Source organism: Apodemus sylvaticus, chromosome 9, assembly GCF_947179515.1.
Source record: "Apodemus sylvaticus chromosome 9, mApoSyl1.1, whole genome shotgun sequence".
NCBI lineage: Eukaryota > Metazoa > Chordata > Mammalia > Rodentia > Muridae > Apodemus > Apodemus sylvaticus.
In genome coordinates, this window is record NC_067480.1 from 3,019,539 (window position 1) to 3,046,562 (window position 27,024).

The 27,024-nt window shown below is 42.3% G+C and overlaps 1 protein-coding gene across 1 annotated transcript in view; it reads right to left on the reverse strand.

Moving 5' to 3' along the window:
- Window positions 1–27,024, reverse strand: part of Dlgap1 (DLG associated protein 1) — an 865,098-nt gene that overhangs the window by 205,580 nt on the left and 632,494 nt on the right. Inside the window, exon 8 of the mRNA XM_052192730.1 lies at window positions 21,368–21,582. Coding sequence (XP_052048690.1) covers window positions 21,368–21,582 — 215 coding nt within the window. The remainder of the gene's footprint in view (window positions 1–21,367; window positions 21,583–27,024) is intronic.

Genomic DNA, 27,024 nt, shown 5'->3' on the forward strand with positions numbered 1-27,024 from the left:
TTTATTAGATATTTTCGTTATTTACATTTCAAATGCTATCCCCTTTCCTTGTTTTCCCTCGGAAAATCTCCTATCTCCTCCCCGTCCCCCTGTTCACTAACCCACTCCTGCTTCCCTGACCTGGCATTTCCTTATACTGGGGCATCCAGCCTTCTCAGGACCAAGGGCCTCTCCTCCTTTGGATGTCAAACAAGGCTATCCTATTCTACATATGCAGCTGGAGCCATGGGTCCCTCCATGTGTATTCTTTGATGATTTAGTCCCTTAGAGCTCTGGAGGTACTGGTTGGTTCATATTTTTGTTCTCCTATGGGGCTGTAAACCCCTTCAGCTCCTTGGATCCTTTCTCTAGCTCCTCCATTGGGGACCCTGTGCTCAGTTCAATGGTTGGCTGAGAGCATCCACCTCTGTATTTGTCAGTTAGTGGCAGGGCCTCTCTGGAAACAGCTTCTGTCAGCAAGCACTTCTTGGCATCCACAACAGTGTCAGGGATTGGTATATGGGATGAATCCCCTGGTGGGGCAGTTTCTGGATGGTCTTTCCTTCAGTCTCTGCTCTACATTTTGTCTCTGTATTTCTTCTCATGGGTACCAAAATACCTAAGGGAGGATGTCTTCTATTTTCTAATTTATTTATAGAGCCAGGGTCCCACAGTGAGCCCAGAACTCATCTATTCCTGCTAATACAGGTAGTTAGCTTGCCCTGAGGATTCCCTATCTCTGCCTCATCAGTATTAGGAGTGCAGGTGCCTGCCCTGCTTTCACATGGGTTCTGAAGATACAAACTCTGACCCTCATACTTATCCACTGAGCAATCTTCACAGCCCAGGAAGGAACTTTTAAAAGATGATAATAGTTGACTCCAAAACACAATGGAAGCTCAGTGTTTTTGTCTTGCCTGCTGTGCTGGATCTTTTCAAACCTCCATGACTGGGAAAGGTAAGTGGTCATTAGCTTGCCCCCCCTTCAGAGGAAGAGACAAAGGGAAGCAAGTTATTTCTATCCTACCAGAATATTGCAAGCCTGTAAAATACTAAACTCCATTTCTACCACACAACACCCTTTGAGGATGACAAACAACTATGATTAGGTTCATTTGGCAAATGAGAAAATTTGCTCTTTGAGTTAAGTAGCTTTTCAAAGCTGTTGCATGTTGGCTGAAGCCTCTCACACTCAGCTTTGCATCTCATGAAGCTGGGCTTGGCAGTCCCATCGTGGTTGTTCTGGAAAGACCTTTGCCATAGAATTCAGCCACCAGAAAGGCTGATAACAGACCCTTATAAGCAGATGTCTAGATGGTTATAAATCAACATTGAAGGCAAAAGAAAACACAAAATTATATGTTCTTTGTGACCAGGACTACCTAACAATGTACAGTGATGGTCAAAACATTGAAAAGTCTTGGTAAAGATACAGGCCTCATCTTCAGTCCAGCCCAGAAATAGGGACATCAGAACACTGTGATGACCCCATGAGAATACTCTGTAACTAGGCTCTCTAAAAGCATCCGATGATGAAGAGATTATTAGAGATCTATTAGAAGGCATAATTAACAGGCATTACTAGCCTATTGAGATAGGAGTTGAGGGAAGGCAGTGAGTGAGCAGCCAAGACACAAAAACAGGGAAGATCCTCACTGGGACTAGGTCAGCCCTGAGGTCTGATGATTCAGTCAGAGGGAGCTGGAAGCTTCTAGAAGTTGTGGTGGTCAGGTAGACCAGATCTGAAGAAGTGGATTTGGGAGCCAGAGGCAAAGAGAAGGCAATGTTTACATGAGCTTGCCTGGAGAGATTATTGAATGAGAAGGACCAAGGTGGGATGACACAGTACATCGGTGTCTAAAGGAACAGTGGAGAAGGTGAACCCTATGAGAGACCAAGGACAGGAGGCCAAGGACAGGAGCACATTATGCAGGTCAACAGACAAGTTTAAGGAGTAGGATCAACAGTGTAAAGAATTACAGAAATGAAAAAAAGAAAGATAAGAAGTCAGGAATATCCCTTGATTGCACAGGGGGACAGGGATCCAAGAGTTAATGAGAAATGGAAAGAGATGAATATATATCATATATATAGTCATATTACTATATTATATATTATATACTTATATATAGTATATACTTATATATGCTATAAATAAATAATATGTAGTATTTATATATGTGTATCATTATATATACTTATATAGAGAGACACATAGTCATATATATAGTCATATGTCTATATATATGATGATATATATCACTATAAATCTCTGTATATATTGAGACATTTTGTATTATATTAATTATGTGAGAATATAATATATATGTACATATATCTATATATGCATATCTATATATAATGAAAATCTCTTTGTATATTACATAAAACAGGCTTAAAAGAATTAAAAGCAAGCAGCAACAGCAAAAAAAGAACTACTAGAATTTAGGTACTACATCAGCAATGACAATCTCACAGGCAGACTCGATGTTTGGGGAATACTGTGAGCCTCACCCCTGGCACACATGTTATTCCAGAATCTAAGGAAACCTACTTCAGCTTATACACGCACACACATTTGTGTGTTAGGTCTTTATGACTTTGGAATATCAGCTCAGTTCTGTCAGCTTTTAGTTTGCAAAGTTGCTCTTTGGTCTTCAGAGGATACACTGGAATAAGCAACTGTTTAATTCTTGTTTCTGTAAAGATTACAGAAGAGTGACCTTCTCCTTGTTCAGCCGTCAAACAACTGTCGAATGGATGACTAGGCCACACCTTTGTATGGAGAACTGCACCGTCCTCCTCCATGTACCCCCTCCTGTGCTCTCCTCTCTCCCTGACCCTTCCCTCCTCTTACTTCCCTTCTCTTTCACCCTTGGTTTTTCTTCCTATCCTCCCTTCCTTTTGCTTTGTGACAGGTTCTCACTATGTAGCTCAGGCTAGCCTCAAACCACAGTCCTCCAGCCTCAGCACCTGGAGTTCAGGATCTGTGGGCATGAACCTCACTTGTAGCTATTTTGTTAAGGAATTGGGATTTGGTTTATTTCCATTTTGTGATTTACTCAAGCACAATATGATATATACATTGCTTCAACAGAAAAAGGAGTCCTGCCCGGTTGCCATTCTATATGGTATATCTATCTCAAAAGCGTTTGTGGAGCAAAGCGTTTGGGAGTTTGATGCCATTTTCCCACAGGTTTCCCTGAAGGAGTTGTGAGAAGAACCTGGCAAGTGTTTAGCACTTGTCACCGGGGACCCTGGGTTCGTGAGCTTCTCAGAAGGAGCTGATCTTGCTCTTAGCTCAAGCTAACTTGCTGCCACTTTGCAGACAAACATGCAAGCTACTTTTGCTTTGCTAAAACAAAGCACCAGCCAGGTTCCTGCAGAGGTAGTCTCTGCCTCTTACAAATGACAGAATCAATTAGTGTAGGGTCATCTCAGCTGTGCGCCATGGGCATGGCTTCTGGGCTGTGGGAATAAAGACCTGTCATCTGTGATGATGTTCTTGAGAACAGTGGGGATCAGGTGACAGCTCGTCAGGATATGAAAAATGGTGTCTCGGAAAAGTAGGTGCAGGCACGGTAATGATCCACTCAGCAGATGCCTTGTCTCACGTAAATTTTCCAGATGTGATATAATTACGAATGTGGGTTGGCTCTATACAGTAGAATCCAGCAGTAAAGGGAAAGTAGAAAATAGCATTTCCTCCTTTAATATCATCCACATATGTTATTGCAATGATGTCGGAATGCTCAGAGTGGCTTATGGGAAAAATAAGCTCTAGATTCATCCAGTTGGTTTGAATCCAGGGCAGCTAACATTTCATCTGTGTTGCATGGTTTCATTTATTGAAGCAAGCTGGTGTGTGTGTGTGTGTGTGTGTGTGTGTGTGTGTGTGAGAGAGAGGGGGGGGGTTAGAATTCTCTTATTCACACAAAATGAGTGAATATTCCCTTAAGAGTCAATGATAATCATTAGTTATTATGGGATATGATTCACATCTATAATGTTTTAATGTGAATTAAATTACATCAGCCCGTTACTGCAGAAATGAGACACGGTTTTAAAAGACAAATGAGGCGTGGGTAGGGGAGACAAGCTGTGCAAGCATGGAGATCCGAGTTCAATCTCTAGAACTGACCTTTAAAAAAAAACAAGCCAGCTGTGGTGGCCTGCTTGTAATCCTCCTGCTCACAGGCTGACGGACTTCCCTATTTGCCAAGTTCTAGGACAATAAGGGACCCTGCTTCAAACAACCTGGTGAAGAGTGACTGAAAGAGTGATAGCTGAGGCTATCACTGACCTCCATAACCGTGTATTCATGCACATGTACACCCACTCTGCAACCTCCCACATGAAAACATGTATGTGAACATGTGTAAACAGATAAGAAAACTAAAAATGCAAATGGGCAGTTCATCATATCAAACAGAAAGTCATGGTCGATCCCTATCTGTTTCCATCTGCACATTAAGGCTCTTGACCTAGAGCTGTCCCGCTAGTGCTCTGCCCTAGGGCATAGCTAACTTGGCTTTATCTTTTCCCTCTACTCTAGCCTCTAAAATGAAAATGGTTGGTACTAGACAATCATAGAGTTGCAATCAACCGTGAATGCTGGAGACAAGATACTCTGCTTTGAGGCCACACTGGTTTCCCTGATGGTGTTCATGCCCAGTGCTACAAACTTTTCTTTTCCTTTCTTTCAACTCTTTCCACCCTAGAGGTAGGACCTCACAGTTCCACATGAGGGTACAGTGTCCACAGTGGGCCAGAGGAAGGTGGAGGATTCAGTTAACCGGACAGCCTGTCTCACCACTGTTTGTAGCTGCCATCCTACAATGTACCACCTAGATTAACATCAGAGAGAGTCCCAACTGAGCCTCAGTTGGCTGAACCACTGAGGTGACATACCGGATTGAGTTTATGTACCTCTCTGATCCTTCTGGTCTTGCCTTACCCCATTGCTTGTATACCTGCCCTGTTTCCTGAACCGAGAGCAGCCTCAGGATGGCTCATGCCACTCACTGCTAGTTGTACAGTCTCCTCCTGTTGTCTTCATTCCCTGGGCATGGAATACTTCTCAGCCTTCCTCAGGATGGAGGCTAGACTTTACTCACTCCCCAGGAAGCTCGTGGAACCACAGAAGCCCAGGCTTCCTGAGGAAGTGTGGCACAGACAGCACCCTGTTTGTAAGTTTGGAAAAAGCAGATAGCTGCTTGGAAGGAGCCAGCATGCAGTTAGCCCTTTGTCTGGTCTGCATTAGCTTCACACGGCTTACCCCGTGGTGTTGCCTGCGATCAACTGGGCAGCTCTGTTTGCCTCCAACACTTCGATCAGCCTGGTGATGTTCCACCTGATATTTGCTTACCTGGCCTCCACTCCCTCTCAGGCCTTCTTGAGAATCCAACATGGAGGATTTAGCTCTTGTTCCCTTTCTGGGGACTGGATTATAATAGACGGTGTGACTTGCAGGGGATAGTGCTCTTGTGCAAGGACAGTCCATCCCAGGCAAAGCACTCTAAGATGGGTCTGCCCATCCACAGACTCGACTATGATCCTTGCTGGTCTGCTACTGACAAGTCTAATTCACACCTGACTTATGTTGAAAAGATGAGTGGATTCCTGGACATTTTGGTCATTGCTATGTGTGGTCAGATGCTCTAGAGGCTGACTGAGCTAAAGGAGAGAAATTTTGGTTTAATTACACAGATGGCTGTGTGGCTATGGGTTACAGACCAGGTATCTGTGGGCAGAGAGGATTCTGTGCATTTTCTGCAGGGGACACACGGCTGATTCCTAACATACGGTGAGGGATAAGTGTGCCACCATTTTACCCTCCATCACTATCAGCACTGACTTCTGCCGGCTGCTGCGCGTTAGTCTCTGTTGTGAAAGCGTACACCTTCATTCCTCTGCCACTGTGTCTTAGAGCTCATAGAATACATCAGCTAATACTCACTTATTGTTGAAGGGGAAATTCATTTCAGCCAATTTCCCTTGTGAGTTGGCCACTTATTTCCAAAATGGCATGGCCCCAGTATCTGGCGGATATACATACACATTCTGGCAAGCAAAAGGAAGGTCATGGCCCCCATGATGAATGTCAGAAGAGAATAGGAAATTTGGATGCAATAAAAGCAAGGAAAAAGCTTGGCTTGAAATACATAAGGAGATTCCCTGCCCTGTCCCTCTCTTCTCTCTCCTTTCTATTTTTGAGTAGTAGTTGTCAAAATGTTTAAAATATTTTCTGATATAAAAGGTAGCTTGGAGTGCTATTAACAGCTAACATAAATATGATAAGGGGATTTTCTTACTGGGGGCTAAGGTAGGCATATTAAATAAATATATTCTGTCCACATTTTTCTTATGGTTTTATGGCTTGTAGATTACAAATCATTGCAGTGAAGCACAAATATTATTTTTCCCCACAAAACCCACAGTGAAACTCAGGATCTTTCCATGGTATCTCATTGGCATCTGGCAGTGCTGCAAAGCTGAACTGTGGGACGCGCAGAGCCAAAGGAGTTGGTCAGTCACCGGGAGGTATTGTCTGACAGTCAAAGGCATCACAGGGCTAGGGAGCCAAGACTCATCATCTCCCAGGGGGTTCTTGCCAAGTGATGCCAGGTTTCCCCAGCAACCTCAGGCTATCATCACTGACACTGAGACATCTCACCTCTGAGTCTGTCCTACAAAGCCTTGATGCAGAGACAGAGGGAGGAAATGAGTTTGTCATGAAGACAGGCACAGCACTGAGAACTCCAGACCCAAGGCTGCCTGGAAAATCTTTCATTGCAAATATCAAGAGGAAACAACTCTCATTTTCTCTTCTTCAAAATCACCTCCCTTACTTTCTTCTGTTGGCACTTAGTGTAATGGAAGCACATTGGTTGTGGGGCTATACCCGTTTGGCTCATTATCTGAGTTATATGGTTGGAATCCTTAATAACCACTGAAGATCCACTTGGTAAAATCTTGGTGTTCTACTTGGTCGTGCTGTAATATGGCAGAACCTTTAAGGCATTGAGGAGGAATCTTCAGGTCACTGGGCACACACTTCACAGGGAGAGCAGGATACCATTTCCTTCCCCCCATCATTTTCTGAGTAATTTCATCGTGTGCTCCTACTGTGAGATGTCTTGTTTTAAGCTTAAAAATAACAGGGCTAATCAAGTGCTAACAGGAACCCACGAAACGGAGCCAAACATAAACTTTCCCTTTCTATAAATATATTCTTTATCAGCATTGTAGGTATTTCCTACAGTCATAGAAAGCTGACCAATACAATCAATCACTGTGAAGCCAATTCTCCTTAATAAAAGAGGGTTGTTTAACTATCAAGTGGGCAGCAAATGATAAACCTTTATAACTGCAGAAAGTACACAATCATGACACATTCCTAGCTATTGCATATGGAGAGCATCTTATACCTTAATACTCTATGGGCAGGCAAGACTTAGGTATCATATTCTGTTAAGAAAGAGAGGGGGTCAGTTATAGCCTATTCAAGAGATTCTAGGAGAATACAGATCTGCATCACCTGAGCCAGGTTCACAAATGTGCTATAGACCATAAGTCACAACTGTTCAGTCAAGAAGCAAAGCACTGATATTGGCATGAGATGAGACCTACTGGATTCCCAGCATGCCACCGAAGCACATTCCACCACTGGGGGCTGCTGGTACCTGAAAAATGCATTGGCCAATATTTCTTACAGACAAAAATGTTAGGCACTGTGGAACAAAATGTGTTCCCTCCACTTTATATTGAAGGCCTCACATCCAAAGAGGATTCTAGAGGTGAGGCCTTTGAGGGGAATGAGTAAATTTAGATAATGTCATGAGGGTGGGGCCTTCATAACGGGATTAATGTCCTTATAAGAGAGTTTTCTCAGTGCTTCCTCAACGTCTTGGTTTGTAGAGAGAGAAGTCTGCACACAGTCTCCCACCACCATCTGACTGTAATGGCACCTTGCTCTAAGACTTCCAACCTTCATAACTGGGAGAAAGTAGGTTTCTGTTGTTTGAACTACCTTGTCTATGGTGTCTTGTCATGGGAGTTTAAGCTTGTACACTACCAAGAAAAGACTGAAGCATAAAAATAAATACAAGTGAAGGGAGCCTCCTGCAGTCCACGAAATGGTAGAGAGCACACAGATCTATTCTTAATGTTTTCACCTGATTTTACACCTGTTCACCCAAATTGGTCAAATGTAACAAGGATTCAGTGTCACAGTGTATCACAATGTGTCACAGTGTGTCACAGTATGTCACTAGAAGAAAGGATCTAGAGAATGTTGGCCCAACTCCCCTATTTGCTCATTTCCCACAAGCAAAGCAAAGGTTCCAGTTTAGAAAAACTCTGACTTTGTTTCTCTGTCCATCAGTCATTGGGTCTTGCTAGGGAATTCTCCTAAAAGAGGAGAGGAGTTGGGGGTGGGATAGTGGGAGATGATAGAGCAGCAATCAGAGGGCAAAACTGGACAGGGCTGAAAAAGAAGATCACTTCACGTTCAGCCATTTAAGCCTCTGGGTTTGGCTCAGAGAACTCCATTTCTGAGGACAAGGGGCAAAGGAAAAGAGTAGCATCAGAGGGGGGCTAGGCCAGTCTAGAAGAGTCCTCTAGACTGACTTTAGCAGACTGGTCCACAGGGAGAAGATTTACAGGGCATCTCCATGGTTGTGCCTGGCATCCTGTGGTGTACATGGGGTTGTGGTAGGGAAGATCTAGTCTTTGTAAATAAATGTACTTATAGGGTTTTCCAGTTATCCATTTTAATGGTTTTGTTATACATTTTTACTTTAAATTATAAGCACATCTGTGCCTCCATGTGCGTGGGTCTGTGCATGTGAGTGTGGTGACCATGGAGGCAGGAGGAGGGCATTGGGCCCACTGGAGCTAGAGTTACACGTGGTCGTGAGCTTCCAAATGTGGGTACTAGCAGCCAAATTCTGGTCCTCTTTCTGCAAGAGCAGTAGGCCCCTTAACTGCCAAGTGGTCTCTCCCTTTACTAAGGTTGTTTGTTTCAAAGTAAAATTAGTTCCTGGTACACAGATGCCACAATGTATCCCTACAGTGTGTTCTAGGTTACTAACTCAAACTTCATTAACAAATTTAATTTTCACAAATATTTACAAAAGGAGAGCTAATTAGGGCAATTCTATACTTGAGAAACTCACGAGAAACAAAGTAATTCATAGAAGGTTGCAGAGCAGTAAAGTCTACCTACGTTCCCAGGGCTGCTTCCCCTAAGTTTTCAGGGCACTGTCCCGTGAACAGTCAGCATGAGGCACACAGCTGCAGGAACACAGACATTTGGGTCTGCCAGGAAGGGTGAAGGGAGCAGAGAGAGTTCCGAGCTCTTGGACCTTCTGCCTGAGCTTCCAATCCTATGTCTGACAGGACTGAGGGTGAACAGTGGACCCAACCGTAGCAACTGTTATCATCTTGTATCATTCCTAAAATAGAGCTCTTAAAAATATAAAGAAGAGCAGAGCCCACTGTTATATGCTTAAAATATCATTTAAATTTTAATGTAGTTACCTCTGGGGCGGAGAGTCTAATCCTCGAGGCTAAGATAGAAGAAGCTCGCAAAGCTGTTTCTACAATGCCCAGCTCTGCGACTTAAGATGTAGGTGGTTGCTATAGGCAACAACTTAAATAAACTCAGGAAGGGTGGGGGCAGCAAGCCCTGGAGAGCACAGGAATTCAATGAGTTTACCTGATTTTGGAAAATCAAAACAAAAGAGCTGACATGATTTTCCACAAGGGTTGCTATATCTTCCCTGAATATTACCAGAGATGAATCTACCTGAGATGAAGGTTTTCCTTCAATTGAGAGGTAAAGAAAGCTAGGAAAGTGGTGTGTGTGTGTGTGTGTGTGTGTAATGTTATTTTCCAAGAAGCCTAGTCACAAGATCTACATTACTTTTATTTTTTATTTTAAGCATTTGATGAAATGCCATTAGGATTGTGAGCTTTAAAAGAAAAACCAAACAACAAATGCAGGGACCTGTCCCTTGGTTGTTTTCTGGTGATAGACTTCTTATGTCTACCCCAAAGTGGCAGGGTCTCAGTTCAGTCTTGCATGCTGGGAACAGAAGAGTTAGGCTTCTGTGATCAGCGTTTCTCATTTTAGCAGTTAGGAACACATCTTGCTGTATGTTGGGCTTTCTGTTTCATTTCTCTTGCTTTCAAATGACTCAGTGCTCCGAGGTTCTGATCTGTTATGTTTATAGCAATTACTTTTTAACTCTCACTTCCTTCCTATACGCTCATCCAATGATTACAGTCTCATGGCCATTTTGATATGATATGAATATCTCACTTTCCTAAATTTAGGCCTCTCATAACTTTGGATACAAATATTCCCCAAAGAGAAAAATGGTTGCATAGATCATGGTATATGTACATAATGCAGTGCCCAGAAATTGTTAAGAAGCATGTAGTCTGGTGTAGGAAAGATGGTTCATTGGTTAAAGTACTTGTCATAGAGTATTAGAAGTGGAGTTTGGATTCCCAGAACTCATGTAATTCTCTCTGTGCGTGGAAATCTGGGTGAGATTCTAGTTTCCTTTGGAAGACAGAGATAGGGGACCCTTAGAACAAGTTGGTTAGAGAGACTGGCCATATTAGTGGGATTTGGATTTGTTGGGGGACCTTACTTCAGTGAATAAGGTGGAAGGGAGATTAAGGATGATTCCTGACATCAACTTTAGGCCCCGAATGCTCCCCACACACATGCAAACATGCATGTACACACATACACATGACACACATGTGTAGTGAGAACTTTGGTTTCTTTGAAAAGCAGAAACATGGGAATATATTCTCATCTTAATCCCAGATGTGGAACATGGGGAAGCTTCAGATTGTCCACAGCAATTGACTGTGATTTGCCTCATGCTCTAGCAGAGGTGTGATTTTGCCAGCTGCAGATAGTTTCTGCAAATATGTGATGTTTGGAACTCTGGGAATTATTCAGAACATCCTGCTGATTAGGGTGACTCTAAAGAGGATACTAGTACCTTCATATCTTCTTTCTCTCTGAGCTGCCATGCTGCCACTTGGTAAGCAGTTTGGTTCTAATGCTACGTTCTCTATTGTGATGCTCAGCCTCTCTAGGCTCCAAAGCAACGAAACCATCCAACCAAGGTACTAAAATCTCAGAGGTCCTGAGCCCAAACACACTTTCTCTTATGCTATGTATATCAGATACTTTGTTACTATGCTGAAAAGCTGATTGTGTTGGTTAATTTTGATTGTATACTTGACTGGATCAATAAACACTCAGAGCATCAGTGGATGGAGCCTCTGGATACATGGGATTGTTGGGAGTTGTCGGGTACAAAAGTAGGGGATATGATAGAAACACATTATGTATGTGAAAGGAAATGTTGTAATGAAACCCATTATTATGTATAATTAATATATACTAATAAAACATTAGGAAGCCTATCTGGGTGTGTCTAAGATGGTATCTCCATAGTCAATGAGATCATGAGAGATTTGATTTGATGAATGGATTCATTCACTGACAGACAGAATCATAATCTGATGGCATTACTGGGAGTCCTAATCTGATGGCATTACTGGGAGGTGAGAAAGGAAGAGATGATAGGTCTAGTTCTAAGAAGTATGTCTCTGAGTGCACACTTTGGTACTATAGCTTATCCTGACCCTTTCTTCATTTGGCCACCCTCTCTGATTTCTGCCCACCATGAGCCCAACATCTTCCTCCTTACATCTTCCTCCTTCTGCCCGTATGAGGAATTTAGTCCCAATATCAAGAACATAATGGATATACTGACTAACGGTTAGGTATGTTCATCTCTGGTTTACCTCCATCTTAAACTCTACATTTATTCTTTTACTTATTTGTGTATGTGCCACAGCATATATGTAGGGAACTGACTGGGAAAGTAGGTTCTTCCTTCCATCATATGGGTCTTAGGGACTGAACTTAGGCTCTCAAGTTTTACAAGTATCTTTATCCATTAAGCCATAACAGAGCCTTTTTTCACTGAGTAAGTAAAGCCAATCAGTGTTCTCAGTTAGCTTTTTAATCTAAGTCTCTGAAGAGATAGGCTCTAGGAGAAGCCAGATCTTAGAATCATGTGCCATCAGCAGAACAAGAACTTCTAAAGTCCAGGATGACTCAGGTATGGGCAACTTCATACACAACTGGTAATCTAGATGGATGGAAAGAGCTGTCAGCCAGCCTTTGCTGGGAAAGAGAAGTTATCCAAAGAACAGAAGAAGGTTCCAAGATGAAAGTCAAGAATGATGCCCAGATGGTGCAGGTGGTCCCCAGATGGCTCAAGGAAAAAGTCCTCACAGTTCCATGAGTCACCAAGAGGGAGAGACATAGAAAGCAAGGGGTTAGACCTTGAGACACAGGGCAGAGCTAGGAAACCGGTGAATCTTTTTGTTAAAGTCGACTCTACATTCCTTTTGAGAACATTGAGATCAAACAAGATGCACTGAGAACTCTGAATAAACTGTTATTTGCAACTATTAATCTTGAAAAGAGAGCTGTAGAGGAGAGGGGAAACAGCACTGTTTATCAGCACAAAGGATCAGATGCCTCTACCCTTCTTGGCTTATGTGGATTTCCAAACAAGTTTTAAAAGTACCTAGTGTGGACACTGAAGAAGATCTTCTCTCCAATTCTAAAAGGACTCTGTTAATTAATTAGAATCCTAGGGATTCCCCCAGATAAACTAAAGGAAATATGCCAGCATTCAATGTGGATGACAGTACTGGGGATGGCTGTGTAGATATTTTTAACACGATAATGCACACCTGACAGACTGAGCTCCCAGCCTCCAGGTGGGTTGGCGGTGCTAAGTAGGGTTGAAACAGCTTTTCGGAGAACTACAGATTCTGAAGCACAGGGCAGCTGAAGAATGTGAGAGATTACAGGTACACTCCAAAAGACTCCTGGCAGAGGCTGGATGGCCAGTCACCTCAAGGACTGCAAGTTGATGCCTCTGTGGGAGGCTCTTGTTCAACATAGCCACTTAGGGGTGGTGTCAGCGTAGGAAGCACATATTCAGCATCTGCTTGGGTCCTGTGCCAAAGGCTGCACAAACATTACTTGTCTTCTACACAAGGGAGAAATAATTTATAATAGAAAAGGGCACAAGGCTAATTACCTTCACAAATATTCACCCTGAGAGTTCCAGGAAGAAGAAATATTGAGCACGGGGAAGTGTTTGAGAGGGAGGTTTAGAAGAACAGAAATGTTCATCTGGTCCACTCTTTGTTATTCTAAGGATCAGGAGACATCACCATGGTATAGTAGCACTTAACAGCATGGGTGATGATGTCAGCTAAGCTGTAGAGAGCATCTGTCATGGGCTGAGTGCTTCACGCACATCACCTTGAATCTCCATGGTTACCAATCTTATCCCTGAGTCATTGATGAGGAAGCGGAATAGCCAAATAACTTTCTATATTAATAGTCAAATAACTATCTTGAAGTGTCATAGCTAAGTGTCTGAACTGAGATATCTAGTCTGGGCTGTGTGCTTGGGTGTTTTATGGGAAGAATGAGGGACAGTAATGGCAGTGTTTAGGAGCTGGGAGGGAAGAGCATGAAGAAGACCTCCAGGTGTGGTGACAGACTCAGCTATCAGTTTCCTAGGCTTAAGGTAGCCTAGCTCTTTCAAATGCCTCTTTGAAATGAGGTGAGGCTTTAGCAGTGAGCTGCGAATCCAAGCCAGGTCTCATTCTAGGAAACCGCTCAATGCAGTGCACTTCCTTTGTTACTGTGGAACCAGGTGCTACAGTGGGGCTGCTGCCGTTCTAAGACTGGGAGGGTTGGCAATGAGTAGAGTCTCCTGCCCATGAGCACACAGAGCAAGAATCAGACTGTGGAATCTGGGAATCGATTATCAGCAGAGCACGGCTTAACCTGTCGTTGCTGGGGCATAAGATGGAATCAGAAATATGGCTTTCCTATAACAACAAGAATGAACAGTCTCAAAGTGTATGCCTGTGGTTTCAGGACTTGTCCGTCATTAGCAAATACTTGTCCTGAGAGGCTGGTCCTGAGAGTGTTCATTAATGCTTCCCAGTAAGTGAATCATTTTGCAAACTGTTTTTCATAACCTGGAAGACAGATGATGTAAGAAATGGAGTCATATCATAGTGTTAATACCGTGTTGGTTGCTGTTGGCAACATCTGACAAGCTATTTCATGTTTGGAAGGAAATAAATTCAGAGAAAAGAGGGGAACTCATTCAGGTAGCAGTGAAAGAATTAAGTGGGCTACACATTTGAGAACTTGCTGGACTGGAAGAAGGAACTGGTTTTAAACTAACTTGTAGAAGGTAAAACAAACCCTGAGAACCTTTTATTTTTAAAAGATTAATTAATTAATTAATTAATTAAATGTTTGGGAGTACACCATTGCTATCTTCAGACACACCAGAAGAGGGCATCGGATCCCATTACAGATGATTATGAGCCACCATGTGGATGCTGGGAATTGAACTCAGTATTTCTGGAAGAACAGTCAGTGCTCTTAACCTGTGCACCATCTGTCCAGCCCCCGAGAAACTTTGATGCTGAAGGAAGGTGAGACTTATCTCTTCTGGTAAAGTTCCATCCAAGGATATGGCTGCCCTTCCCCATTGCTTAACCTCCCTGAAAGACTCAGAGAACTTAAGTGGAGGCAATGATCTGAGAGTCTCTAAGATGGAGGCGTGTGGATAAGAAAGCAAACAAGCCCAGCCTAGGTAGTAATTGCATCTATGTGGATTCTGTGAGGACGACAATCCGTTCACTGAACTCACTGGAGTCAGAGATGAGAGGGTGCCTGCCGGATTATGGGGTTGTCCTGTTCTAGGAACCACCGATTCAATCAAAAGACATGTCTCTAAGGGAGTCCTGAAATACCGCTCAGGCTCCTCGGGAACAAATGTTCCGCAGAATGCACGTCAAGGATAACAGAAATGTCCTTCCAAAGAAGATGCTCAGAGATGTGAAGACCCTGAAACATCCTACCCAGAAGGACCTCTGTGAGTCCACATCTATTGTGTCCTATCTTCTTCCTTCCTAGTGAGAGTATTATGGATCTTTATTTATTCTTACTTAACAATTATATTAGATATATGGGAGGCAGCTCGTTTGCCCCTTAAGAGTCTCTGTCACAAAGACTCTTGTACTAAGTCATGTACTGAGAAATTGTGAAAGTGTAAATATCTGGGCTGGGGAGGTGCTCAGTGGTTAAGAATTCTTGCTGCTCTTCCAGAGGACCTGAGTTCAGTTCCCAGTACCTACATCAGGTATCTCACAACCATCCTAACTCCAGAACCAGGGGATCAGACACCCTGTTCTGGTCTCTGCTGGCATTTGAACTCATAATGTCCCTCACATACATACATAGAATTAAAAACATCTTTTACAAGATTTAAATGTCTTCTCTGTGTTCTAATCTGTGTGTGCGAGCTCTCTGAAGAGTGTTGACTTCTTTTCACATCCACTAAGCATACTTGTGCTTCTCCTCTGGGACCAAGGTCATTTCACAGCGGTTTAATCTATGGACGTTTCCTTCTAAGATAGACTTTTAAAAGAGGAACCATATAGTACAGACCACAACATTCACCAGAGTACTACTGTCTGGAGGTGGGCTTTCAGACCCAAGGTTTTGGAGCTTGGCCTGGTGATCAGAGACTGAAGCAGCAGGCAGCTCTTTGTACTAGTCACCTCCTCTGCTCAGTCAGGCTCATTCCAGCGTGGGGCTGAAAGATCTCTGCCTACGAGCAAGCGATAATTTATTTATAAGAAAGAATGATGCTCCCGTTTTTAACATTTTCCACCTTGGAATGTGAGAAGGGACAGTAAAACAAGGTATTACTGTCGCTGGGGATATAAATTTACAGTGTTGTGTGTCTGGTTGTCTGATTCTTCCCTCCTTGCGACTGTATGGGGTGCTTGCTAGTTTATGTCACAGTTATATTCTGGGGGAGGGAGGAAAGGAACGGGAAGAATTTGGGGGGGGACCAGACAACAGAAGAGCAGAGAATTTCAAAAGCTTAGGACAAAGATGGGTGATGTATATTGCTATGTTCTTAAATATGGCTCATATATTTTGTAAAAAAAATAGCAACGCGCCCATCTCTCCCCCCCCCTTCCTTTTCTGGGAAGAGAAACAACATGAAGAACAGTCGGTGGGTAGGAGGGGCATGTGGAGCGTGAGGAACAATCAGGGACACAGCGCGTCTAGGAAGAAAAAGGAAACTTCTGCAAAGACCAACAAGTTTTTATGCTCTTGGTGTAGACCTTCATTTTAGGGTTGATTTAACTTTAGGCATTTCTCAAAGAGCTTTACCTGCCAATACTGTTTCTTCTTGTCTTTAAACAGTGAATAACCATCCCGCCACCACTACACTTTATCTCTACATTTTCTTCATCAGTATCAAGCAGCTCCTAAGGGATCTTTTATTTAGATAAACAATGACACCCACAGACAACAGGGGTCAATCAGTCCAAGATAAAAGAGTCTAATGCTCATCTGTCTGTGCTGGGATCTGCTAATGTTGCCTGCTCACCTATCAATGCTGGGATCTGCTAATGCTGCCTGCTCACCTATCAGTGCTGGGATCTGCTAATGCTGCCTGCTCACCTATCAATGCTGGGATCTGCTAATGCTGCCTGCTCACCTATCAATGCTGGGATCTGCTAAAGCTGCTTGCTCACCTATCAATGCTGGGATCTGCTAATGCTGGCTGCCACAGCTTAGGTGTTAGAGCCGCAGCTCAGAGCTCTCATTCATGCTGAACGTCTGACTTTTACTGAGATGCTGAGCATTAGACAAAAGGAAAGAGCCACTTAGTGTGTCTCACCTCGTTGTCATCCCGACTGGGCTTGGAATCACCTTGGAGCTGCACCTTTGAGAATATCTGTAAGGATGTTGTCAGAGGGGTTCAAGCAGGGAGGCACAGGTAGGGTAGTGCCATCTCATTAAATGGCCTCCTATGCTGAACGAGAGGGAAATGGAGCCAGCTAAGCACAGATTTCAATAAGTCTCTGCTTTATGCACTGTCCAGCTGGAAGGAATTCTGGCTGCTGAGAACTTTGCCATACCTCCCCCCAGGACAGACCATGCCCCCCAAACTGTGAGCTAAAACCAGTCATTCCTCCCGTGGGTTGCTTTTCATCACCTATTTGGTCACAACAAGAGAAGAGTAATTAATTTCTTTTAAAACATGAGGAGTTAGGAGATACATGAAGATGAAGAGGATAAATCATCTGAAATATAGGATTGGACACAACTCCCCTTGAGGTCACAGGTTAGATACTCTGTCTAAACTGCCAGGAGCCTCACTGGTCCTATTGTAAAGGCTGGGGTCCTTCTCAGTAATTTTAGGAGTCCCCCTACAAGGGGAATTTTTTTTCACCTAGCATTTGGATAAAGGAATTACAAATATGAAGAAATTTTAAAGCATTATTTGCTTTGGGTTACTGGTACTTGAACTTAATTTTAGAATATTTATAATAATAACTATTATTATTATTATTAATTTTCTCGAGACAAGATCTCATTATGTAGCTTGGCTGGCCTGAAACTCATTACATAGACCAGGCTGGCCTTGAACCCACAGAGATCTACCTGCTTCTGGCTCCTCACCGTTGGATTAAAGCCATGTGCCACTGTACCCAACTCAACTTTAGAATGTTTTAAATGGAAGTTCACCTAGAATCATTCTAGAACATTCCTTCTATGGAATATTTGACTGAAATAAATTCAAGACTAGCTTGGGCCTGATTATAACCAACCATTGTAGCAGTCCATAGTCTAACTTTGAAAACAAAGAGAATCACAAAGAATTGAAATAAAGACCAATGTTCTTCTTCAGAGCTAAACTGTGGAGATGTGTTTAGAAGAAACTCTGGTTTCCAAACCTCTCCCTTACCTGCCTGAAAATTTATTATTGAATGAAAACACCATAATTTTCTAGGGACCAATGCCATTTCAGATGCATTGTTAACTGAGCACAGAAGAAGGAGACTGTAGTGATGAGGTCAAAGGTCAGTCAGGTGGCAAGGAAGAGGAGCATGAGGGAGACAGGTTTTCAGACAGGAGTTACTAAGGAGCTCTGCAAGCCCAAAGGTAGACTTCATTGCCAAGTCTTCTCATGATTCAGAATGTTCATCTGCGGTAGGCTTTGTATGCTGAAGACTCAGTCACCAACACTAAGTAGTTGACGCATAAACAAACTCTAAAGCTGCTTTTGGAAAATAAGAAGAAAAACAATAGAAAGGACTGTAGGAGTGTTCTCTCTGCTTCTTCAAGAAGAGGGGAGTGGAAAGCCTCAGACGAAATGTTGTCCTGGGCCCACTAGACTAATTTTAGTTATCCTGGCTATGACTCATCCCTAAAGCTCTGAATTGTTGAGGAGGAAGGAGGGAAAAAATTTGACTTAAATGTCAAAGAAGTAGGAACATAAATATAGTTTTCTTTTTTGGGGACTAGAATTCCAGGATCTGGGTATCTTTATCGCAGGAGGGTTGAAAGCTTCCAACTTCTAGAAAAATCATGACTTCAATCAAAACATCGTTAAGGACTAAGAAGGATTGATTCTAAGTCATGACACTTTTGACTTTTAATTCTTCAACATGGTTAAACTAGATGTCAGTCAGTGATTATATGTGACTAAGGATGATGGAAATGTAATATGGAGACTGTGCTAAGACTTAGGACTCACGAAACAGGACAGGGAGAAATACAAGCTGACAAGCAGATGCAGGAATGATTCTGTGTCATGTTGTAGTCACACAGAGAAGAAAACGGCATGATTATAGACCGCTCAGACATTTTCTGGTCCTTCAATGAACAGGGGTCGATACAGAGATGGATTCAGGGAAGTCTGCCCTGAGTAATGAAAAATGCTTTTTAATTTGTGGGAAAACTGGTTTTCATTTTGAGTTTCCATTAGTTTGGAGAATAGAAAGAGCCCTCGCCCACTCACATCCAATTAGAGCATTTTACTGAAGTATCCTGTCCTCCTCCAGGAGTGTCTGACCTATGGCTCACAGACTACATGTACCTCAGATGAGTGCTATTCCCAGCCAAAGTCATCAGCTTACCTAAAGCATTATGGTTTTTTTTTTGTGACGTAATGACACATTTCTCAAGCACAGACTTTGTAGATGACAGCATGTTATAATGTCACAAAGTTGGACACACATGTGAGTGGCTACTATGCTCTTAAAACTTCTAGAGAATAAAAAACAATGTGGTTGTCCAGACATGGCCTAGGAAGTTAGAGATGGAGTATTATGCAGAAGGCAATGGAGAATTAATTTCAAGGAATGTGTTTCTGAGAAGAGCAAAACTGTGAACATTGACTTCAGCACCTGTCTGGTGCTGGCCTTTCCAGAGCTGTCTTTATGATCCTCACAGTCCTCCTGTCTCTTCATTTCAACACTGTGTATTGCCGTGAGCCATCATCACTGTATTCCATCACCTAAGACCCTGTGTGTCACTCAACTGGTGTGTTCAGCATGTCCAGCACCCTGACAGGATGCTCTGAGGGGTGGCATGGAGGATGCTAGAAGCTGCCCATTTTCACCTCTTTCATTTCAGGTGAGCTCAAGAACCTGAAGGATTTATGTCGTCTTAACCTCTGCATGACTGCTCTATTCTGACACCATGGCTGCGGCGATCATTACCTCTTGTGGAGAGGTATTTTAAGCCCTACAAATGATGTATATCTGACTGTGTCTCTGGCTACACAACACCTTGGCTCACTATTTTACAAAACCAATCTGCTATTTGATTTTTAGAGCATTTTGCAGGTGTGTCAAAGTCCAACAGAGATTTGTTTATCTTTTAAGATTTCTACAACCAACTTTTATCCTGTAGTCATGTTATAGGTTGAATCATATTCCCCAGATAAGCTGCCAGTATTTGTGAATGGTTATAGAAAGAACCCGGTCTTCCAGATTTAATCAAGTTAACATGAGGCTAATTAAGGAGGTCCCCAATGCTACAATTAGTGTCATGAGAGTGATGAGCTAGCCCAATGTAATGTCAGTCAAGGGATGCTAAGTGTTGCTGGTTTCAACCAGAATCCGAGAAGAGATGAGGAAGGGCCGACCTCTGCAGGTCTGGGCAGCTGTGCAGCCCTGTGCCTCTGACTTCCTGTGCTGGGAAGCAATGAATTGGTGGTTAAGATGGTGACCATAGCTCTGAGATCAGCGAACACACAAAGCAAAGTGAGAACACGGCAACGGGAGGTAAGAGAGAATGGCTTCCCCTTGTGGATTATGAAACTAATATATAAATGTTAATTTTCAGTTTAAAAGATTTCAGAGCTATACCATATGGCCCCTTGAAAAGGATCCAAGAGTAGATTTTCCTGTCCAGTTCTTTATGTCCTTCGCTATTTAAGTGACTCTTGTTCCAGATCAGACTGCTGCTTTTTAATGTTCTTGATCAGGAATCTGATTTGTATTTTTAACCTAACTGCTTTGTTCTTTTCTGTTTCATCTGCCTCTTAATATTTCGCTCTGTAACCTAATGCAGGCGCTTAAATGGTATCAGTCACATGCATTTTATAAAGAGGGTGCTTTAAAAACACTAATTGCCTAAAACATATCCTTCAGACCCAAATAGATCTATATGCCAAGGCTCTGATTTACTCTTTATAAAAAATATAAAAAAACAAGTCTTTTTGAAATAATCAGTGTCTGGGCTGGGTATTGTAGCAATGCCTTTAATCCTAGCATTCAGGAGGCAGAGGCAGGTGGATCTCAGGGCCAACCTGGGCTACACAGTTTGTATCAGGCCAGCCAGGGCAACATAGTGAGACCTTATCTCAAAAAAAAAAAAAAAAAAAGTGAGTTTTACTTGTTTCCTTTGGAGAAAAAAAGCTGTTTTTCTCCAAATAGCACAACTGTAAACACTTATACTCACATATTCCCTAAGATAAACAAACAAAAAACACTTTTAAAGTCTTACAAACTGTAATATGTATAGGATCCAAATTCAAACATGCATAGTAAGAACTGTAATGCACTATCTAGTTTCCCAGCATAACCCTGTTCTATAAAAGTCTCTGATATAACCAATGCCCTCACATTATATAATTTTCTGGAAATCCAAGTCTTTGAAGGAAGAGTTCACTTCTATATTTAGTAGCTGAAAATAAATGTTCCAAGATGGGGTACCAGACCTTTTCAATGACCAAAACCCCCTTTCCCCCCCAAAGCTCATTCTGATTGCTTTTGGGCATTAAAAGTACACCAGCTTTCCCCAGTCTTTAATGACACTGGCACATACAAGTCAAATTCAGTGTAGATATCAACAGGCCGTTCAGTCGTTGCGCTGGTGCTAACACCAGGGGCAGAGGGAAACACGGGGAGGATTACTCACTTGAGGGTGGTGAGCTCTGTAAGGGACGGCTGTGTGGCCTTGAGATAGCTCTCTCTTCTTGCAGCCACCTTGGGAGATGGCTTGGGGCTCGTGTCTGAGTCCCCGCTGTCCTCATCCCCCATGGCTTTGATGTAGCTACCACTGCGCATCCTCCGGCACGGGATCTCGTCGTCTTTCCCGCGAGGCGTGTACCCTGTCCATTCATCCTGGGGAACCTAGCCGGGGAGAAAACCGCAAGTTTAACATTCAATGGAATTTAACTTTCAAAAGTTTTTTTTGTCTTCCTCTTTTTTTTTATGACTATGGATTAGGCAATAGAGATAAATTATCTAATCCTTAGACAGACATTGATTTGTTTTTGATATTAACGATTTACTGTAGCCGATTTGAAAATCATTTTAATGCATGCACGTCCAGACAAGCAGTGAACATCTGGAAGAATGTGAACCGCTGGCTCTGGTAACTTATACTTCTCAACTTTCTCATGCTGTTAGCTGAGGTGGAAGAAGGTGATGGAGAGGAAAGCCCACTGGTTGGAACTTTACGCTGACCTTTCTCCATCACTACTTCGGAGTGAGGAGCGTTCCCCTGACACATCTGTACCACCTCATGTTTGCTTTCGTTTCTTTCTGCCCACTGCTCTGTTCCAGCCCCATTGACTGTCTACTCATCCCTTCTTTATGAGCTCTTAAAGCTCCTTTTGGGAGTCTTCCCAGCGATGTTTATATAATGGCCAATCCAGCGTGTACAAATATCACACACACCACACTTACTGACAGTGTCTCCCTGTTTGGCATCTTGCTTGCTCTATGACTTGGGCTAGCTATCGCCTCAAGTTTTGCTGGATCCTGTTCTACATTCCCACTGTGGACTCCACACAGGAGGAGGCTGTCAGTGCATTGCCTTCTCATGTTTTCCACAACGGTTTCTGTGAAGCTGCGCAGGGCATTATATATTCCGTTTTACATTTGTTACATCATGACATTCATTTCAATTCCTTTTATCCACTTGGCATGGGGTCGACCTAATTCCTGTTTAGCTTCCTTCTTCTCCCACTGGAGAAAGAAACACGTACTCACCACTAGCTTTATCCTTCAAGAAGTACAAAGAGCCCACAAAGCCTGGCCCTGTACACAGTTTAATCAAAGGAGACAAACTAGGCTGAGGCTGTTTGTACCACAGACATGCATATGACAGGGAGGAGTAGATACATAAACATAGGAACGCCTCTAAATCAACATGCGTACAGGTTGAAGATGCCATGCCACCATGGAATACTCACTAAAGAGACCCTAGGAGCACCGTCCTGTCAGAAATGAAAATGGTCGAGGAATCTTAACCTGGTCAGGTTTGCAATGAGAAGATAAAATGAATAGATAGACACATACATCCATGCATACATATACACATACATACACATTCACACATATGTATGTATGTATACATGCATGTATGCATGGATGTATGTTTTATGTATGTGTTAGGGTCTCATAGGCAGGCCAGAAACTCACTGGACCCAAGATAGCTTGTAACTCTTAGTCTGCTTGCCTTAGTCTGTATTCTGGAATCAGAGGTGGGCATCACCACACCCAGTGACAAAACATGGCCCCCTTATATTCGGGAACTAAATATTTAGCTGCTGAGTAGCTCCTGCTTATCAAAGCGACACAGCCTCTTGACAGCCACATTTAACTATGCTAAACAGTCTGCTCACCATAACTTGTTTTATCAGACTGTCTCTGTGCTTTTCTTTTCTTTTCTGTGATTTTCCAATAATAACCAGGAGCTCGGAGAGCCAAAGTCACTGGACAAAGGACACGAACGGATCCCTTGGATTCAAAGTGTTCACGTTGCCACACTCCAGGCAAACTGCTTGCCCAGGAGGAATTTGTCAATACAGAACAGACTCCCTGGGATTTCTGTTAATTTCTGTTGACATTTTTTTTTCAGATATGCTTCTATTTTCTTTTATTTTTTTATTCGATGTATTCTTTATTTACATTTCAAATGATTTCCCATTTTCTGGGTCCCCACTCCCTGCAAGTCCCATAAGCCCTCTTCCCTCCTCCTGTTCCTCCATCAACTCCTTCCCACTTCCCTGTTCTGGAATTCCCCTATACTGTTGCATTGAGTCTTTCCAGAACCAGGGGCCACTCCTCTGTTCTTTTTGGACATCATTTAATATGTGGATTATTTCTTGGGTATTCCAAGTTTCTAGGTTATTATCCACTTATCAGTGAGTGCATATCATGACTGATCTTTTGAGACTGGGTTAACTCACTTAGTATGATATTCTCCAGCTCCATCCATTTGTCTATGAATTTCATGAATTCATTGTTTCTACTGGCTGAATAGTACTCCATTGTGTAAATATACCACATTTTTTGCATCCATTCCTCTGTTGAGGGACACCTGGGTTGTTTCCAGCTTCTGGCTACTACAAATAGGGCTGCTATGAACATAGTGGAGCATGTGTCCTTATTACATGCTGGGGAATCCTCTGGGTATATGCCCAGGAGTGGTATAGCAGGGTCCTCCAGAAGTGCCATGCCCAGTTTTCTGAGGAACCGCCAGAGTGATTTCCAAAGTGGTTGCACCATTTTACAATCCCACCAGCAGTGGAGGAGTGTTCCTCTTTCTCCACATCCTCGCCAGCACCTGCTGTGTCCTGAGTTTTTAACCTTAGCCATTCTGACTGGTGTGAGGTGAAATCTCAGGGTTGTTTTGATTTGCATTTCCCTAATGATTAAAGATGTTGAACATTTCTTAAGGTGTTTCTCAGCCCTCCGAAGTTCTTCATGTGAAAAATCTTTGTTTAGCTTGGCACCCCACTTTTTAATGGGGTTATTTGGTTCTCTAGGTTCTACCTTCTTGAGTTCTCTGTATATATTAGATATTAGCCCTCTGTCAGATTTAGGGTTGGTGAAGATCCTTTCCCAATCTGTTGGTTGACGTTTTGTCCTTTTCACAGTGTCCTTTGCCTTACAGAAACTTTGTAGTTTTATGAGGTCCCATTTGTCAATTCTTGATCTTAGAGCATAAGCTATTGGTGTTCTATTCAGGAACTTTCCCCCTGTGCCCATGTCCTCAAGGGTCTTCCCCAGTTTCTTTTCTATTAGTTTCAGTGTGTCAGGTTTTATGTGGAGGTCCTTGATCCATTTGGAGTTGAGCTTAGTACAAGGAGATAAGAATGGATCAATGCGCATTCTTCTGCATGCTGACTTCCAATTGAACCAGCACCATTTGGTGAAAAGACTATCTTTTTTCCACTGGATGCTTTCAGCTCCTTTGTCGAAGATCAAGTGACCATAGGTGTGTGGGTTCATTTCTGGGTCTTCAATCCTATTCCATTGATCGGCTTGCCTGACATTGTACCAATACCATGCAGTTTTTATCACTATTGCTCTGTAGTAAAGTTTGAGGTCCGGGATACTAAATCCCCCTGAAGTTCTTTTACTGTTGAGAATAGTTTTAGCTATCCTGGGTTTTTTGTTATTAAAGATGAATTTGAGAATTGCTCTTTCTAGCTCTATGAAGAACTGGGTTGGGATTTTGATGGGGATTGCACTGAATTTGTAGATTGCCTTTGGCAATATGGCCATTTTAACTATATTAATCCTGCCAATCCATGAGCATGGAAGATTTTTCGATTTTCTGAGATCTTCTTTGATTTCCTTCTTCAGAGATCTGAAGTTCTTGTCATATAGGTCTTTCACTTGTTTGGTTAGAGTCACCCCAAGATACTTTATGCTGTTTGTGGCTATTGTGAAGGTTGTCATTTCCCTAATTTCTTTCTCAGTCTGCTTATCCTTTGAGTATATAAAGGCTAGTGATTTGCTTGAGTTGATTTTGTAGCCAGCCACTTTGCTGAAGTTGTTTATCAGCTGTAGGAGTTCTCTAGTAGAGTTTTTTGGGTCACTTAAGTATACTATCATATCATCTGCAAATAGTGATAGTTTGACTTCTTCCTTTCCAATTGTATCCCTTTGACCTCCTTATGTTGTCTAATTGCTCTAGCTAGGACTTCAAGAACTATATTAAAAAGATATGGAGAGAGGGGGCAGCCTTGTCTAGTCTCTGATTTTAGTGGGATTGCTTCAAGTTTCTCTCTATTTAATTTGATGTTGGCTACCGGTTTGCGAACCATACAAAGAATCAACAAAACCAGGAGCTGGTTCTTTGAAAAAAAAATTAACAAGATAGATAAACCCTTAGCCAGACTAACCAAAGGGCACAGAGAAAGTATCCAAATTAACAAAATTAGAAATGAAAAGGGAGATATTACAACAGAAACTGAGGAAATTAAAAAAATCAACAGATCCTACTACAAAAGCCTATACTCAACACAACTGGAGAATCTGGAGGAAATGGACAATTTCTTAGATACCAAATACCAAAATTAAATCAGTATCAAATAGATCATCTAAACAGTCCCATAACCCCTAAAGAAATAGAAGGGGTCATCGATAGCCTTCCGACCAAAAAAAGCACAGGACCAGATGGTTTCAGTGCAGAATTCAATCAGACATTCAAAGAAGATGTAACACCAATACTCTTCAAACTATTCCACCAAATAGAAACAGAAGGGACACTATCCAACACCTTCTACGAAGCCACAATTATGCTGATACCAAAACCACACAAAGATCCAACTAAGAAAGAGATTTCAGGCCAATTTCCCTTATGAATATCGATGCAAAATTACTCAATAAAATTCTTGCCCACCGAATCCAATAACATATCAAAACGATCATCCACCAGGATCAAGTAGGCTTCATCCAAGGGATGCAGGGATGGTTGAATATAAGGAAATCCATCAATGCAATCCACTACATAAACAAACTCAAAGAAAAAAAAACCACATGATCATTTCATTAGATGCTGAAAAGGCATTTGACAAAATTCAGCATCCTTTCATGCTAAAAGTCTTGGAAAGGACAGGAATTCAAGGTTCATATCTTTTGACAATTTTTGTCTAATTGTTTTTTTTGTGTTGTTTGCTTGTCTTGATATTCCTTTTTGTATGTTTTTGTGTGTGTGCACGCGTGAGGGAAAAGCACACGCACACACACACACACACACACACAGCACTGAAGTTGGGTGGGTAGGGAAGATCTGGAAGGAGCTGGGGGAGGAGAAATCTGATCAAAATATATTGTGTAAAAAATTAAAGAAAAAGAATAACACACTCACTGCATCTGGAGAAAAATCTTCAAAACATAAAAGACTGTTCTAGTTGAATTGCAAAAATCAGAACGTAATGGGTTTTTATGAGGGATAGTCTGTGAATTTGAAAGTTAAAAGTGTTAAGAAAATTGTCCATGATTACTCTCACCTATATTACATACAGACCTCTAAATATTATCCACTGTAGAAAGTGAAATTACACATCAAGTATCAGAAGCACTGTTCTTTCTCCCTTAAATAATGGACTTCTTTGAGTCAATCAAAATGCCATCAACTGCTAACAGCCCCTTTGCTGGGGCGAGGCCTTGTGAGCCTCTGTTCCAACCACGCTGGAATGTTCCCTGGCTTGATCTCCTATAGGCACCCAGAGTTTGTGAGTGCGACAGCTTTGTCATGTCCAGAAGACACTATTTATTTCTTAGGAGACTTCTCCAAATTCCAGCTCTTATAATCTTTCATTGCCCTCTTTC